Genomic DNA, 17,568 nt, shown 5'->3' on the forward strand with positions numbered 1-17,568 from the left:
CCCCTCTCTTTGCTGGCTCTGCTGTGTGATTGATTGAGCCCAGTCCCTTCACATCACTGCCAGAGTTAGAGAAGTGATTTTTCCCCTTTGCTGTACGCTGGCAGTTAGTAACAAAACTGCAAACCCATCAGCATCACCTCCTCTGCAGAACCCTCCATCAGTAGCAGGAATGCACTAAGCTGGTGGAATGCAATTTTACTCCAGGAGCCTCATTAGATTTGTATTCCTTGGAGCCAACAAGGAAGATGATGGTCTGGCTTTGTCTGCCTGGCTTCCTGTACATACCAGGTGATGCATCAGAAGGAACGTGATGACGGCACCGTCAGATGCTCCATGATGGACACACTGTACTGTGCTGTGCCCTATTTGTTACTTCATGGGCAAATCTGCCTAAGAAGTGGGTTGGGAGATGTCCTCAATAAGCACAAATATTGGGCAGAATGCCCTCAGGTCAGCTCTGTAATACAGCCTGATTGAAAGTTGTGCCCATCAGGCAGATGTTGAGCAATTTGCCCCCATAATATCCTATGGTCACACCATGGAACAGGGCAAGGATGGGGGAACTGATATTCAGCTCTTCTCTCCCTCTCTCCAAAACCAATAAATAAAAGCAAAAGGGTGGTTTGCAGCAGTCATTAGAGACCTCCTGTCAGCACAAAGCAATGCCCCTGTAGTCAGGGACGTCTTTATCAAGGGCTCCTCTGTGTGTCTAAATGGGCTGTAAGAGAAAGGGGACAGGCTTCTGTATGGCGTGTGGTGATGGGATGGGGAAATGGCCTCCTGCTGAAAGGGGGGAGATTCAGGTTGGATATAAGGAAGAAGGGAGGTGAGGCACTGCAGTGAACTGCCCATAGAGGTGGTGCAGACACATAAGGTCAGGGAATGGGGCTCTGAGTACCGATGGGGCTGTGGGTGTCCCTGCTCAGTGCAGGGCTTGGATCTGATGGCCTTGAGGGTCCCTCCCGACTCCAGCCATTCTGTAGTTCTGTGACTTCACTCCTGAAAGCCCAGGCAGAGGTCTGCAGTCAATCTCCTCCAGCTGTGCAGATTCCCAGCTGTTTTAGGGGCCATCATATATACATATATATATAAAGAAGAGATTTTCTCCACTGCCTTCAGCTTGCCCCCTCTTGTTTAATGCCTCCTATCGAATGCCGTGCTCGTTGCTGCACAGCTCATCTCTATGGAAGGATACCGTGGAGCCGCGGTACATCCCGTACCTCGGGACGCGGATCGGTACCCGCACAACTTCTCGCCACTTCGGGGTGCTGCCCCTACAGCCGCATCTCACCACGTTCCCTCCTCCCGACATCACCTCACCCCTAAGGCCGCCCCTCCGGAGCCGCTCCACCGGGGTTTGCCCTCCTCGGCGCCGGTGCTGCGGGGGGGTGGGGATGAGGATGGGGATGGGGATGGGGGGGCCGCACACGGGGCAGGGTTTATAACGCGGCCGCAGCGCCGCCCGCAGCCCGGAGGGGCGGCATCGCTCACGGAGCTCCGCGCAGCACCGCAGCGCAGCGGTCGGGGGCTGACGGTTCAACCGCCCCCATCACCTCCACCGGAGGGCTGCGATCGGAACCCGGAGGAGCGGAGGGGAAAGGAGATTAAAGGAGGAGAGACGGCGGCGGGGTGAGGGCTGCGGGAGGGAGAGCTGCGGGGGAGAGCGGCCCCGCGGCTGCGGAGGTGAGTGCGGGCCGGGGGGAGCGCTGCGAGGCTTTATGGGGGGGTCCTGGGGGGTCCGCTCCGCTCCCCAGGCCGTGGGGCGGGCGGTGCTTCTCTCAGACGCTCCTCTTCCCTTTTCTTCCTCTTTGCTTTTCCTCCTCTTCCTCAGTTCACTTTTTCCCCCCCTATCTCCCCCCCCCCCATCCCTTCTTTCTTTATGTTTTTCCAGCTGAATCCCCCGGCTGTGTGCGTTCACAGCAATGTGTGTTCAGCCAACTCTCCCTGCGAGTTCATGAATATGCACAAAAGAAAGCGTTTCCCGGGAGGCTGCCTTCACAATGCGCCCATTGAGATGCGCCCGCAGCGCCGTGCTTCTCTATGGGGAGCATGTGGGGAAGGGGGGAATAAGTTGGGTGCCAACATTGAGCCGCCCCATCCCTTTGAGCTCGGGGTTGTCGGTGGGTCCGCTTATACCGCACATCCTCGGCATCCCGTGCTGCTCGTGTTCCTATGCATAGACACGGTGCAGTGCTGCAGTTCGTGCAGCTCCGAGGGTCGCATCTCATACTGGGGTTTCAATGTGATGCGCGGGCAGGTTGCTTTAAATGGGTTCATTGCCCTATTTGTGGTGTGAGGGCAGACTCGGCGTGGTGGGATGAGGAGCTGTGCCTTGGGTTGGGGCCGCTGTGATTCCAAACAGAGCCGTGGTGCCCACATGGCCACACGTGCACGCACGGAGCTGCTGCCAGAAAAGCAGTTGTTGTTTTGTTTTCTTCTCCAATTCCAAAGGAAAATAAATGTGGGTGAGCTCTTGGAACGAGTTCTCTGTCCTCACCGGCAGAACTTTGCTCAGGGGACCCTTCTCCCTGCCCAGCCACCTCGTGAAGTGTTGATAAAGATATTATCCGCAGCATCAGCTTCCTTTGATTGCTCTTTTCAGCTGTGTCTGGATGGAAACCTAGCAACACAATAACCGTATTGAAGGGAGATGTTTCAATAGCTGCACTTCTTTTATCACGTTGGGTGCATCTTCAGAGGTGAGCATCATCCAGCCGGTCTCTTTACCCCTTTGGAGCCTTAGAGTTTGATTGGGGCCCCGAGCCTGGAATAAAACAGATGTGAGCTACTGAAAGAGATGACAAAGGTGGAATAGAAACGTGTAATATAATAAAACATCCAACCCCCTTTTTCTTCCTGCTGTGTTCTCCTGGGAAGGGAGGGTACCCGTGTCATGGCAGGGGGATCCTGAAGGAGAAAGCAGACATTGTGTTTACAGCCACTTCAGTTCAATACACATGGGGGAATCTAAAGGACAAGCAGCCCGGAGCAATGTGCAGCACAGTGAAGTGTATGAGAACCAGGTTGAGCCTTTGGGAAGCAGCCTTGTTCCAACCACCCGCTGTGGGGGAGATTATGAGTCAGTGTTTGCAATGTGCAGGGCCAAATTCATCCTTGGGTTAAAAAGCTGAAAGTCTCTGCCTCTCCATTTAGCTCTCTGGCACCGTTCTGGTTGTTCTCAGCTATGCTGACAGATGCCCTTGTCGTGCAGGCTGCCTCTGTGCAGCATTGGAGTGAGGCACCTTCACCATCCCTCGAGGTGCTCAGGGAGTATGGAGATGCTGCACGGAGGGATGTGGTCAGCTCTAAATACCCACTGTTTCCATGGCTGCTCCTCCCAAGATCTGGTGCCTGTTACATGTTCATGAATTAAACCTCACCTTTGTCAGGCTACAAGAAAAAGTGCTTTTGCTCCAAGAGAACTTTGTGAGTTGTGCATCTCTGAGCCGTCGGTGAGGAGTGTTTGCAAAGTGCTGCTGTTCAGATGTGTGTAAAGAGTGCAGTGGGATCTGGTGTGGCATTGCATGAGGGTCTGATGGCTGCTCTGTGTCCCCAAAAAGCACCATGTGTCTGATGGCAGCACTCAGGGATAAGTGCTGCTCGCACAGGGTTTGTCTGTTGGGTACAAGTGCTTAGTGAGTAAAGCTTGACTGAAGCTGGAGAGGGATCGGAGTTCATACCTTGACTGTGGGTGGGGAATCTGGATAAGCTGTGATTGTGAATTCTGAAGTTGGAAGCAGGTCCTGCTGTTCGGGCTGTGGGTGATGTCAGCTCCATCTCTGCATACCAAGGCGCTGTAAATCCCGGCACGGCTCTCTTTAGCACAGAGTATTTAACGTACAGTTGGTTTAATCCTCTAATCTTACCCAGCACTGACATAAACGAGGACTGAACAGATTAATTCATTCGGAAAAGAAAATCAGGCCCTCTCCATAGCACTGCATGGAGGGGTGGCTTATTTCTCTATGCCACTGTGTGTCCAGGAGGTGTTCAGTATGGAGATGCACTGGGGGATGTGGGCATGCTGGGGTGGGTTGGGCTGGATGATGTTAAAAGGCTTTTCATGATACTCTGTAGGGTCAGTGGTGTAAGTTGCTGTTGGATGGGGTGGGCTTGGGGCAATGGGAGTCCCAGGGCTGGGACCTCAGTGACAAGCAGCCTGCTCATTCCTTGCACTGTCACAGGGATCTGGATGTTCCCTTTGCCTCCCTCTGCTCACCACTGTGTCTGCAGGGCAGCACAGCCCCCAAGGTGAGTGCGTCTCTATGAGTGCATAGCCAGGGGAGTGCACTTCCAGAGCTCATAATGAAGCCCAACGTTGAAATATGAGTTTCCATCTCTCCCTCACGTCTCCCCTGTGATGCCTCAGAACAGGCCATCTCTTTAAGTGATGGATTTCACACAGATTTACTCAAGTTCATTCATCTTGATGCAGCTCTAGCAGGGTGAATTCTATCCGAGCTGTGGTCTTACTGATGTCTTTTCTAAGGGCTGCATCCTGCCTCATTCCTTCTGCTGGAGCACCTGATCTCATGAATAGCTGCACTGCATTCAGGGAGGCTGTTAAGGAGTGCTGTGGTGCCTGTGACTCAGACTAATGTAAGTCAATTTAAAGGACAGATGAAGCACAGTGTGAGTATGGATTGCCAGTGTCTGGCCCTTAATGAATAATTCAGGGACGGCATAAGAGTTAAGAGCTTCATCCAGCTGTAGGTGAAGTCAGCTCCCCGCTGACCCCAGCCTATAATATGTCTCAGTTTGTGGTTAGCTGGCCCACCCTCAGCGTGGTTCACCACCCATAGAGGTGGTGCAGACACCCAAGGTCAGCGAATGGGGCTCTGAGCACTGATGGAGCTGTGGGTGTCTCTGCTCAGTGCAGGGCTTGGACCTGATGGCCTTTGGGGTCCCTCCTGACTCCAACCATTGTGGTTCTATGATGCTGTCCTTGGGTTTTGCTACAGCTGGATCTGCACACTTTGGGTCTCTTTGTGCCTGTTCTGCCATGGCTGCTATAAGCTGCCTCCGCAGGGGGGTAGGACTGCCTGCCCAGATGGCTGCAGCCTTCAGCACCTGACCCTTTTTTCCTGTTTTGAGTTCTCTCTGCTCGCTGGGAGAAGCAGTTTGGGGAACAAGGCTGGGATGCTTTCCCTGCCATCTGCCTCAAGGCAGCAGGCTGCAAGCTGGCACAGTTAATTCCCTGTCTTTGCCAAGCTCTGTTAATAGAGAACGGCTCCTCCTGAATAGAAGGCAGTTCTCGTTACATAAATAGCAGAGGAGGGGGAGAGGCCAATGTGTTTGTGGGGGGTGAAAGACAAACTGGCAGTCGTCTGGTTTTTAAGCTGCTGCTGATCTTGACTATTGGCTTCTATATATGGTAGAGTAAGAGGTGAGCATCATTTACTTTGTGCCCGGTCTTCAGGCCAGGGGTGTTAGTGCTTCAGTGGCTGTGATCTCATTCCCCTTTTGTGTGCAAGTGAACCCAGGATCTGCCTTCTGAGATGACCATGTGGGTGAGCTGGAAAGATGCATGGAAGAAATGGATCTGGGGGTAGCTGACAGGCAGCTGAATGTGAGCCAGCAGTGTGTCCAGGTGGCCAGGAGGACCAGCAGCATCCTGCCCTGTGGTTGGGCATAGGCTGCCCAGGGAGATGAGGGAATCACCCTCCCTGGAGGAGTTCAATGGCTGTAAGATGAGGTATTGAGGGACACGGTGGGCATGGTGGGGTGGGTTGGGGTTGGAGCCACTAGCAGAGAAAGGAAGTTTGTGTGTCAGCATAACTGACCTCTGCTGGGCTGTGAAGTCCTTTATGCATCATGATACGGAGCGTGGGAGGCGCTGGGGAATCTGGTTGTTATAGCAGCGGTTCTGGGAGGATTTGGGTCCCGTTTTCACTCTGCCAGAAATGATTTTTGAGCAGATCTGGAAGGTCACAGCAGTAAAAATGGCTCTCGAGTTTTGGACACTTCATTTCTGGGCGCTGCTCTGTGAGTGTTTGCTGGAGCTGTGGGCACCACTGCTGCTCCCCCAGTGGCAGTTAAACCCAGGAGCCATTCAGTAACATTGGTTGTGACTTGTCTGGTCTGTATTTAGCTTCTGTTAAAGTCAGCAAAACTTATGGCTCAATTCCAGCAGAACTGGAGCTCGACGGTGCAGCCTTGCTTAATTCGTTGGTAAACTTGCATATAATCTGCCCTATTTCCCCAGAGGGATGAGGAGATTGGATCTGAAAGGTGTTTGCAAAGGGTTTATGCAGTCTCTGATGAAAGCTGGTACGATGCACAAATGCAAGGAGCTCTTTGCTCCTAGGGGGGATGTGCTGTATGTTGACTTGTTTCTTGGCTCCGTTTTGTACCCAGGAGCTGGGAATGAATTGCTTATGAGTGCTGTATTAAGGTCTGTGGAAACCATTTATTAATAAAAAAAGAGGAGAAATGGATTTAAAAACATCCTAATCCTCTATGCTGTTTGGTACTGCTGAACATGCAGAGTGCTTGATTCCTTGAATTGAATCGTTTGTCTTTTTGTTCCCCTTTTTAACAAGGCAAATGAATTCCTGCAGGAGATGGGGCTGCAAACTCAGATTGAATATAGTCCACTGTTGCACTGTAAGCCCGGTGCAGCCTCCTGCTTGTAAATCAAATAGGGCAAATATTGTCCTCACATTTCCCCTCCACAGTGCCCTGCACCCCTCCTGTCTGTGCTCCAACCAGCAGCTCAGGCACCAAGCCTGGCCAGTTGTTATGGCTGAGTTGAAATGGAGAGGCAGACAGGCCCAAGAGAGCGTGAAAGTGACTCAATAAAACAGTGGGCTCCATTTAAACGGAGGGTGGTGAGGCTGGACACTATAGACAACAGCTTGTTTTGAAAGCTAAATCTCTTGGGCTGGTTCTCGGGGCATGCGGGGAGTTGCAGGGAGCTGCTCATTGCATTGCATGCAGCCAGCACTTACAGGTTCCAAACTGAAGGCCCAAGCCTTGTGGGTTTGGAGGGACCCACACAGCATGGGTGGAAACACAGCAGCATCCCAGGGAGCTGTAGAACGCTGCCCTATGACAATGAGGAGCCAGATTCATCTGCAAGTGGATGTTTCGTCCCCCGTGGCACTGCTTAAATGGAAAATAAGAATCTTCATTCCTTAAGTCTGCTTCACTCAACCAACTGGTGCGGGGGTGACCCAGCAGTGATGCAGGGTCCATAGCACTCATTTCTGTGGATGTGATATTGACCTTATTTTGCTGCCAGTAACAAGGAGATGCTCTGCAAGCGGCAGAGACAGACTGTGATGACATTTCCTTTCCAGACCTCTTGTTCTCTCATATAGCAGCACGTTGCAGGGGATATCGTTCCTTCTGGATCCAAGCTGTGCACACATGAGGCCAAACCATTGTGTGTGTGCACCACCTGCCTACATCCCCACCAGCTCCACTCTGCATTTCCATTCCTCTGACTCATCTGGCTGCAATGAGTTTGTTCCCTTCCTCAGCCAACTGGGTCTGCTTTGTAAAGGGCCACATGCAGTTCCACTCCAGCATGGGGCAGTGGAGCTGAACCCCTGAAAATCACAGGAGCAGACTGTGGTTGCTTGTGGGTGCTAAAAAGCTTTGGGACAAGGCATATCACAAAAGGATGGAAGGCTAGAAACAGTGATATTGCTGTGGGTCTGTGCAGGGAGGGAGAAGGGGCAGAGCTGCTCTCGGGTCTGTGGCAGTGGATTCCATCTGCATCCTGTAGGCATGGCTTTATTGGCAGCAGTATTTCCCTCCATTGCTCGGGGACTAACAGCTCTTTGTTGTAGCTCTTGCTCCTGAAGCATCCTGGATTCTCCCTGAGATTAATGTGTCATTAAAGCCTGTTTGCTTATTCTGAGAGCTGGCCCCTTCCTCTGCTAACAGTCTGCAGGACTGTGCTCACTGAGCTGTGGTAGCATTTAATGTGAGTTTCTGCATGGCTGCTGCAGCTGGCAGCAGGCTTTAAGCCCTTGTACCAGCAGGGGATCTGCTGACGTGCTGCTCAGGCACAGAGACATCCCTTCTCATCTCCCCTCAGGAAGTTTTCCCACTGCTCTGAAAACCTTGTGTTCACCCAGGTCCTTCCTGGGAGCCAGCAGCTGCAGCACTCAAAGCCATTCCAGTCTGTGGGTTTTTACATTTCCACTTCCAGATTCCAGTGATCCTGAGAAGATGCAAAAGCAGTGCTAATTAATCTAATTGCAGAAGCACTAGGCTTCCATGGGAGGAGAGCAGCAAGCTGCATACGCTTCAGGGAGAGAGAAGAAGGGGGAGAAAGAAAGACATAAGCCTGCTGAGCAAAGAGCTGCAGTTACATGTATATGGCAATGGGTATGTCTTTATTCCTTCACTCTGAGGGCAGTGAGGCCCTGGCACTGCTGCATGGAGAAGTGTGGGTGCCCCATCCCTGGAGGTGCCCAAGGCAATGAATGGGGCCCTGGGAAGCCTGGTGGGGGCACCCAGCCCACAGGGTTGGAACTGGGTGATCTTTAAGGTTCCTTCTAAGCCAAGCCAATCTGTGATTGCTCATCCCTCTTACATGCTGGCTGTGCAGAAGAGCCGAGTGTGACTGAAATGCCATGGGTGCTGTGTTCCCACCGCAGATGGTCGTCATTACAGCCTCCTTGGTGTGAATCTGGCAGTTCTTGACGTCAGTAATTATGGCACTGAAAAGGCCAGACCTTGAGATCCTTCAGTGTGAGGCATTCCAACCCATCTGGCAGACATGTGTACAGTGGGACCTTCTGCCTGTACCTCCTTTTCCTGAAAGACTAGAGCATGGAGGAGAACACCCCTTGCAATGTGTTCTTTTTAACATTAATTGTGCTATTTATGTCGGAGTGAAAGAAGTGGAAGTGAATTGGCTGTTCTATGGTTGGCAAGAAGGACTGGCAGCACAGAATCATTAAGTTTGGAAGAGACCACTAAGATCACAACCCAGCCCACTGACCACATCCTTCAGGGCCACATCTTCATGGTTCTTGAACTCTTCCAGGAACAGTGACCCCACCACCTCAATGGGCAGCTGTGCCAGTGTGTCACCACTTCTGAGAAGGAAGAGTTCCTAATATTCAACTTGAATATTAGGTGCAACTTAAGGCCATCATTTCTTTTCCTATTGGTGTTACCCAAGAGATCAACATGCCATAGGTTTGCATTTCCATGTTACCTTTTGTTCTGCTCTTGCCCTTGTCTTTGTGCTTCTTCCTGCTGCAGGGAGCAGCTGTTGTTGGGGTAGGGTTGGAGCTGGGGGCTGTGCAGCTGAGCACAGAGCAATGCTGGAGCCTTATCATATGCTGACATTGCATTCCCTTTCTCCAGCCCATCCTTTGTCCATGAGGCAGTTGTGGAGGTAGAAGGAGATTGAGGAGCTGATGTCTGTACCTTCTCTGTCACTCCTAGGCACATCCCAAGTACTGACCAGCATGGCAGCAGTTAACACAGCTTTGTAATGTTGGCTCCTTGCAGAGGTTGGATGTCTTTATCCAGCTACAGAGGTTATGTTGCACGGTTACGCTCGATGCTTCCGCTCAGATTACACTTGCAGAACAAAGTGTGGAGTTTGCAGTTTGTTGCACATCTGGTGCCGTTCTGCTCTCTCTCAAGAAATCGAGCATTTCGTAGTTTCAAACATACAAAGGTCTCTTGTGTTTCTCTTTTATCCTTCCCATCTCCACCTGCACCTGCCAGATGGGTGCTGCACCACCCCTTCCTTAGAGACTATAGGGCTCAGCTCTGTGCGTTCAGCCCTCAGCCACTGTTAGAAGAGGCAGCGCTGCAAAAGCTCATGAGGAAATTAATAATTGTGCCTCTGAGCAACCAGGCTGGAGCAGCGTGCAGGAAATGAGGCGTGAGACCTCACGCTGCACAATGAGGAGAGAACAAGGTAGCGAATGGCTGCTGGGCTGGGGAAGCATCATCCATTGCACGCACTGGCAGAGGTCAGAGCCCCCGTGTTTGGGTGCTGGGCTTGGAAGGAAAACTGCACTGCAAAGCGTTTGCAGAAGGGGAGTGAATTAAGGATGCTGTGTCAGCCCTGATTTTGGCATTTCCTGACTGGTGAGTGCTTGACTTTGCAGCTAATCTTTCCTCACTGTTTTTGGCTTGTAATTAGGAGTCGGCCTAATCAGCTCTTGCCAGACACCTGGAGCAGCAGGCAGGTGCTGTCAGGAGAGCTCGGTGGCACAGGTCAGTGCAACCCACTGCTTCCTTAGCCATGGTGAGAGCCTCTGGAGGGGGGCAGATAGTCAGCAGGCAGAAAGGGGAGCTGTATGAGTTAGTGCTGATACCCTGCACAAAGCTGGGGGGGCTCTGCCAGTCCTCCACCCTCTGTACAGCCCTATCTATTACCTTGACTCCTATGGGCACATGAAATTGCAGACAATAGAGCTTTGTTATATGTAGATATATAAAGTTGTGTTGTTAAACTTATTTTTACCCCCTCCCCTCCCATCATTACACTGCAATCCCAGCTGCATTGTTGGGTCCTGATGTCATTCTGATCTGCAAAGTGCCGGGGTCAGGCAGTGGTTTTGTGCATCTTCTAAAGGAGGGAAGGGAAAATGCAAAGGGTTCAGAAAGAAAAGAGATGAAAACCTTGTCACTGCATTGTGCTGTGCAGCTGGAAAAGATCTGTTTGGTTAATAATGGAGGAGGAAGCCCAGCCAGCAGTTGAACCAATATCTTTTAGTATCGTGTACATCTCCAGGCTTGTATCACACTGAGACAGGCTCCGAGCTGTGTCCTCAGGCTGAATTAAGCTGCTGTTTGCAGGTGAGTTCCAGGAGATTCAGGGTCAGGAGCTCAGTGTGAGTTGTCCTGAGCCTGCTTTGCTTTTCTGGCTGTTCAGCACTGCTGTAAGTCAGACCTCCAATTAGGAGGCCAGAAGTTGCACCTCGTTCCTCCTGTGCCACCTCATTTTATTGCACTCATGAAAGGCAGCGAGACTTGTGTGCATTGGCAGAGGGCATCGCAGCTCTCATTCACAGCTGTGTTGATAAAGGGAGAGCAGGGACCCAAGACAGCCCTTCTTTGTTGTTTGTGTAACCAGTACTTCCCCGGCAGTCTTATTGACACAAGCACAGGAGGAAAACTCTGGGTCCTGAGTCTCAGCATTGCTGCAGAGCACTGCTTTGGAGTGGATATACATTAATGATGCCCTGCAGTCACTTTATGTGGCCAGAGCTCAGTGCTGCATCCTTCAGCATGACAGGGCCTGGGAGGCACTTCGTCCATCAAGTGCAAGTCATTAGAGATGCAGCTTTTCTCCAGCAGCTGGATGCTCTTAGGATGATTTTACAAGCACAAAGCCCATTTCTCTCCCTCTTAGAGGAACTTTATATAGCTCGTAAAGGGGCCAAAAGCTGCCTTTGCTTGGAACTCTGCGAGTTTCCAGGAATACAAATAGGATCACAGAGCTGCTGGCTCTGCTGTGAAAGCTTTGCCCATGGGAGAAACAAATGTGAAGTTTAATTATTCTGTCGATAGGAATCTCCCATATTACAGAAATTGTCTTCCCTCCCCTTGTAGCCTTGTGCTTTCTTTCCTTTCTTTCTCTCTCTCTCGCTGATGCACAGGGCTCCTTTTTTTCCCTCTAAGAAGGAACAACTGAGTAATTGAAATGGAACACTGGTGAGGATTTTTTAATCTGAAAGTTGGCATTAATTAGTCAGGTCGGATGTAATTAGCTTCCTCATCTGTCACTGCCTATCCCTGGCTTGTCAATGACTTTCTTCTATCCTGGAATTCATCAGAAAGAAAGAATTGTCATGGGTGGGTTTGCATGATGCAAGCAGCGCTGGGTTTCCCCATCTGCAAGCATAGGCCAAACTCTTGCTCTTCTTAGCTCTCCCAGGTTTGGGTTTGTCCCTTCTCTCTTGCTATGTGCCAGGCTCACAGGGGATGTTGTTACTTCAACCCAGTGCTCCATAGCCCTGCCTGTCAGTCCCAACCCATAGGGCTCAGTGTGAAGGGTGGATGTGCTTTCATACAGCTGGACAAATATACAATGTGAAGGGTGAGCAATTAGCTGATAGGTTGGGCCCAAAGGGCTGTAGTAAATGGGGTTACATCAGACTTGGTCAGTCACTAGTGGATTACCCCAGGCTACAATGGAGCTGGCCCTAACCCAGCTTTGTGGGGTTCTGCCCCATCTGCCTTCGATGGCATAGACTTGGGAAGCTGAATGTGCCACATAGGGGTAGTGGGAGGTCTCCAGTTAACATTTACAGGAGGTTTTGCTGCTTGTTCTGTAGAGTCCTGCCTGCTTTTGACCAGTTATGAGCCTCTTTGCTTAGGAATGGGCAGGGGGAAGTCCAGCAAATCTCAGTGCATACCACAAGAGGCTGTCAGGGCTTCTTCTCTGAAGGAAGAGCTTCTGGGAGCGTTCTTATCCTTTTACCTTCCAACCCCAAAGTAAATCAGAGCTTTGGTTGGAGCTGCAGGATTAGGTGCATAGATCCTGAAAGTGAAAAAGTAATTGGGCCGTGCTTCAGCGTTGGGCATCCCTGGGTAGTATATGGGAGGTGAGGGAGGAAAATGAAGCCAACCCTGAGTAACATTCGAGCAGAGAAAATGCATTTCTGGCCGATTTCAGGGTTTATCTCCCCTGCCGGTTCCATTTGCTGTGTGTTGGATTGCAGAAGCTTTCATCCTGACCCAGGCAGGATCTGACGAAGGCGGTAGAACCAGACGAGTCCCAGGGGCGATGCTAAGTGGGCTGTGTCTGGCTTTGCAGCCAAATCATGCAGTAAACTCTTTTGAAGGGAGTACAGAGCTGTGCTGGAACCAGGGCAGGATGCACACAGATGCACATGGAGCAAGGCTGTCCCTTTTGGGGTTGCATGCTGTGGCCTTTGTATGTTGGGGGTGCCCAGCTGTTGAAGTGGGGTTTTGCAGCTGCCATGAGGATGAGCGGGGAGAGCCAGAAGAGGCTCTGAGGTCAGATCTTCTTCCTTTAGTTGAGGATTTAGATTTTGCTTTAAAAAGAGGATGGTATGATACTGCTGCTGCTGGCTCCTCTTGTCGTTTCTGTCGCCTTCCTTTTCCTGAGGACCCGGAGTTAAGGGGAGCTGGCAATTCATCTGCCTGCAGATAGAAATCCCGTTAAATAGAAACACTGGCTTAGGAGTGAAGCTCTTAAATTGCTTCTGGCCTGTGTGTAAATTGCTCGCAGCTCTGGGAGTGGAGCAACCTTTGAATGTGTTCATTCATGTAGAGGGGCGTCAGGCTGTGCAGGAAGGCACAACATTGTGCTGGGTGTTGTTCTTGGGGTCCACCACTGCTCCCTGGAGGTCTATAGGGTCCTGGAGATGCAGCACTGAGGGATGTGGTGGGGCTGGATTGGGGTCAGACTTGGTGATCTTGGAGGTCTTTTCAAGTGTTAATGATTGTATGATTTTATAATGGAGCCTAGAACCAGCCAGCTTCCTTCTAACCTTCCTAGAGCAAGGAAGGGCATGAGGGAAGGCAGAGAGAGAGCACCTCCCAGCTCAAGTCCTTTTCCATCCTCCCCAAGTGTGAGCTGATCCAGGAAGGCGTTTCTTGCTCGTTCCCTGGGGGCTGTGTCTGCTTTTGCAATCTGGATGTTCTGTACTGCACTGTTAACAATAGCCATAAACAACAGCAGGGCTGAGGAGGTTTCACTTAGAGATCCCTGCCTGTTCCCAGGGTCATTCAGCCCTTCCCCTTCTTGCTCTGCTGAATGGGGATCCTGCAGGGTCACAGTCAGAGCTCTGTGGGATCAGTCTGTGCTGACATCCACGTCTGCAGGCACAGGTGGATGAGATTTCTGTTGCATACAGTGCGTGCTTTGTGGGAAATGCAGCTATAAATACCTGGTGGAAAAAAATCTATTGTCTGTTTTAATGAGAAGAGGATAGAGTCTCTTGTGTTTTCATTTAGTAGCTTGGGCTGTTCCTGAGCGTGAGAACTTGGTTCTGTAATTAATTAAGGCGCTGTGAAGCCCCTGACATTGCTGTGCTGCTGTTCCTGGAGCCACACAGAGTCCCACAGGGTGCTGTGACTGTTGTTTGAACTCCTCCTGATCTGGTTCCTCTGTTAGATGAGCTGTGGGATGCTCCATGAGCAGCTAGCTGCTCTTTCAATGGTTGTGATGAATGTGCATAATCCAAAAGGACTCGTGTGTTATTGTCAAGGGTGCAGGGTTGGGAGAGCCCCAGCTCTTTTGCTGGGACCCTTTGGTGATCCTCTGTATGCACATCTGGGCCTGCTGACCCCCCATCTGGTCCTGGTGACCACATTGCATGAGCACTGCTGACTTCTCTCCCTTTCTTGCAGGCGCTGGACATGGACACAGAGGATGACCCCTTGTTGCAGGATGCCTGGCTGGATGAGGACGATGAAGAAGTTGCCTTCAGCTCAAGGAAGAGACGGGAGGGTGCTCTGTTGTGTGGCAAAAGCTCCTGCAAGGTCAGGCCTCTGCGTGTCACACTGCCAGTCAGTGGCTTCTGGAATATCGTAGGCTGGATATTTACCAACCCATACTGTGCTGGCTTCATCCTTTTCCTGGGCTGTGCCATCCCTGCTGTGCTTGCTGTTGTCATGTTCCTCCACTACCCAGCACTGGACATTGATATCTCCTACAATGCCTTTGAGATCCGTAACCACGAGTCTTCACAGCGCTTTGATGCACTCGCCTTGGCCCTTAAGTCCCAGTTTGGGTCGTGGGGGAGGAACCGCCGTGACCTGGCTGACTTCACCTCCGAAACCCTGCAGAGGCTCATCTTTGAGCAGCTCCAACAGCTGCACCTCAATGCTTCCCACCTACAGGTCAGCACGCGGGCCAAGCGCAGCACCCCACAGAGCAGGGTGAGCTCCCCTGAGCCCCGTGCCCACCTACACCCAGGAAATGAGACGTCCCGTGTCACCAGGGGAGCCCCACGCTGGGATTACTCCAACACTTACATCAGTGCCAACACTCAGACACACGCACATTGGCGCATTGAGCTCATCTTTCTGGCCAGGGGGGACTCTGAGAATAACATCTTCACCACGGAGCGCCTGGTGACCATCCATGAGGTTGAACGTAAGATCATGGATCATCCTCGCTTCAGGGAGTTCTGCTGGAAGCCCCATGAGGTCCTGAAGGACCTGCCCTTGGGTTCCTACTCCTACTGCTCCCCTCCCAGCTCCCTCATGACCTACTTCTTCCCCACGGAGAGAGGAGGGAAGATTTACTACGATGGCATGGGACAAGACCTTGCTGATATCCAAGGTGAGCTGGGTGCTGTGGGTCAGGGCATACGTAGAGTCATGAAATCATACAGGTTGAATAAGACCACTAAGATCATCTAGTACAACCATCAACCCATCCCCACCGTGCCCCACTAAACCATGTCACACAGACCCCAGCAGGCGAGCAACAGGGCCAAGTGAAGGGGAATCATACGTTGTTCAGTTGTCTTCCAGTCCTTCTCTCGTGTGAAAGAGGATTGGAAGAATATCAGGCCTTGCACAGACAATAGGGATGAGCTTCCCTGCATTGCAGAACAGAAGAAAGAGATCTGTGGGCTGCTCTGCAACATGAAAGGCAGCTTGTGAGTCACCAGTTGTCTGTAAGGAGAAGAGGAGGAAGGCCCTACCTCCTCCTCCCAGCTCCATACCCTGCAGGATGCCCCTCCAGCAGAGCAGAGGTGGTGAGGAGGTGAATCATATGAAGGCCGTGGGTGTGATGCGGCTGTGGGACGGAGCATCCATCTGTCTCCCCAGCACAGGATGTAGCTGGTAACTGTCCAGGAGCCATGCTGGGAGCAGGCAAAGGCTGAGCTCCATCTGCTCCAGTGTGAGTAATAGTTCTGTTACCATAACAGGAAAGAGACCAGTTCTGAGTTTTTCTGGCATGAGCTCAAGGGAACTCGAGTTCTGGTGGCAGAGGAATTGTCTCTTACTTAGAACTGCCTTGCTCTGGTCTTCATGATGTGCTTAAAGAAATAGAGTCTGCTCCTTATGTCTGAACCCCCTGATCTTTTCTTTCATGCGCAGTTAATTGTATTACCACAGTCAGTGACTGCAGTTCCAGCTTTCCTTTGTTAGACCCTGTGCCTTGCCAAGCTCAAAAGGACCTAAAATGAATGGTGCTTTTCTCCTGCAGGGTCCTTGGAGCTGGCCATGACCCACCCTGAATTCTACTGGTATGTAGATGAGGGTTTGTCTGCTGAGAACAAGAAGAGCTCCCTGCTGCGGAGCGAGATCCTCTTTGGGGCACCACTGCCCAACTACTACTCAGTGGAGGATCGCTGGGAGGAGCAACGCCATAAGTTCCAGAACTTTGTTGTCACCTACGTGGCCATGCTGGCCAAGCAGTCCACAAGGTGAGGATGTGTGCAGGCAGGGAGGCAGCAGGGTCAGGGAAGGGCTGAGGCTGGAGAAGAGGCTGATTGTTAGAGGGATGGCTGGAGGAAGGAGTGAAAATATCTTCGAAGTTGGAAGTGGGGAACAGAAAACCATTTCCACTCTTCCCTTCAGTGCCACTTCCTACTGCAGCAGCACGTCAGGGATATCAGAGATGGTGACAGCAAGGCAAAGATTGAATCTAGTGCCTGCCTTTCTGCTCAGCCTCTGTCTGATGTGGGGTCAATTTGCTTCCATCTCACAAATCCAATTCCACTGACTCCAGCAGAGTTTCTACCCTGCGTTCCTGCTCTAAAATTGGCCTCAGCTAGTCTGATGCAAGGGGTGAAATGGGCTTTAGTCAAGGCATCAACCTGTAGGTAACATTTGTTTCAGGAAATGCAGACCTATTTCACCACCTGGTCTGCAGGACTCTTGTTGAAGAGGGCTTTGCTCTGTGCATGTGGAAGAGAAAGAGTAAAACAGAGGTCAGAGAAAAAGGGTAGACCAGTATCCAGAGAGCTGGGGGAAGGCAATGGAACTTCTCAGTCTCCAGCTCTCTAGTGCTTTGAAGCTCAGTAGTTCCTGAAATGGACATTGAGCTTCAAAAGCAGAGTGAAATGCAGCCAGCCCTTGTTAGCCCTGAAAGCATCCACAGAGTTCTCAGCAATGGGCTGGCACTGTGGGCTGCAGCCAATAGAAGCCAAAATGGAATTGGGGCTGAGGCTCTGTTCTGAAGCTCGAGTTCCTGGTTGTCTCCTGTGATGCAGTGCTGTGGTGCTCCTGCTTAAATTCTCTTGGATTACTTCTGCTCAGAGTCTGCTTCCAGAAGCAGAGGCTTCTAAATCATATGGTTCCTGATGAGCTCTAACTCTGCCTGCATCCGCTGGTTATTACCTTTGTGCTTAACATAAAAAGCAATGATTAGGATTCTAGATGGAATCAGCTTTGGAAGCTTCAGAAGCTGTTTGCTGACAGCAGGAAGTCTATTAGTGCCAGAGACCCACCATACACTGGAGGAATTCAGAAATATTAGACCTGCTCTTTTATTTTTCTCCCTTCTTGTGTGAATTTCGCCTCCAACAGCAATCCAGTCCAACCTGCTCTCACTGCTCTGAGCAGTTTATAGAGTTCATGGAAGCAGTGATATCCTTTGACCCCGGGGGAGGTGATGTGCTCTGTTAAATCCCCTCACTCTACACCCTTTTC

At 51.2% G+C, this 17,568-nt stretch overlaps 1 protein-coding gene across 28 annotated transcripts in view; it reads left to right on the forward strand.

Annotated features, from left to right (window-relative positions):
- Nucleotides 1-17,568, forward strand: part of DISP3 (dispatched RND transporter family member 3) — an 84,043-nt gene that overhangs the window by 50,119 nt on the left and 16,356 nt on the right. For 16 of the 28 annotated variants that reach the window (XR_014932077.1, XR_014932081.1, XR_014932086.1 and 13 more), the window contains exons 3-4: nucleotides 14,308-15,244; nucleotides 16,121-16,340. Coding sequence is in view for 6 of the 28 variants with exons in the window: in XM_032448815.2 (XP_032304706.2) it covers nucleotides 14,308-15,244; nucleotides 16,121-16,340 (1,157 nt within the window). In the remaining 22 variants the exon portion in view is untranslated. Of the gene's footprint in view, nucleotides 1-1,347; nucleotides 1,684-9,798; nucleotides 10,069-14,307; nucleotides 15,245-16,120; nucleotides 16,341-17,568 lie in introns of those variants that run through there. The other 12 variants (XR_014932093.1, XR_014932095.1, XR_014932094.1 and 9 more) reach the window with 3 other exon arrangements.

Source organism: Coturnix japonica, chromosome 9 (assembly GCF_054131305.1).
Source record: "Coturnix japonica strain WE chromosome 9, WE-NBRP24, whole genome shotgun sequence".
In the NCBI taxonomy this organism is placed as follows: domain Eukaryota; kingdom Metazoa; phylum Chordata; class Aves; order Galliformes; family Phasianidae; genus Coturnix; species Coturnix japonica.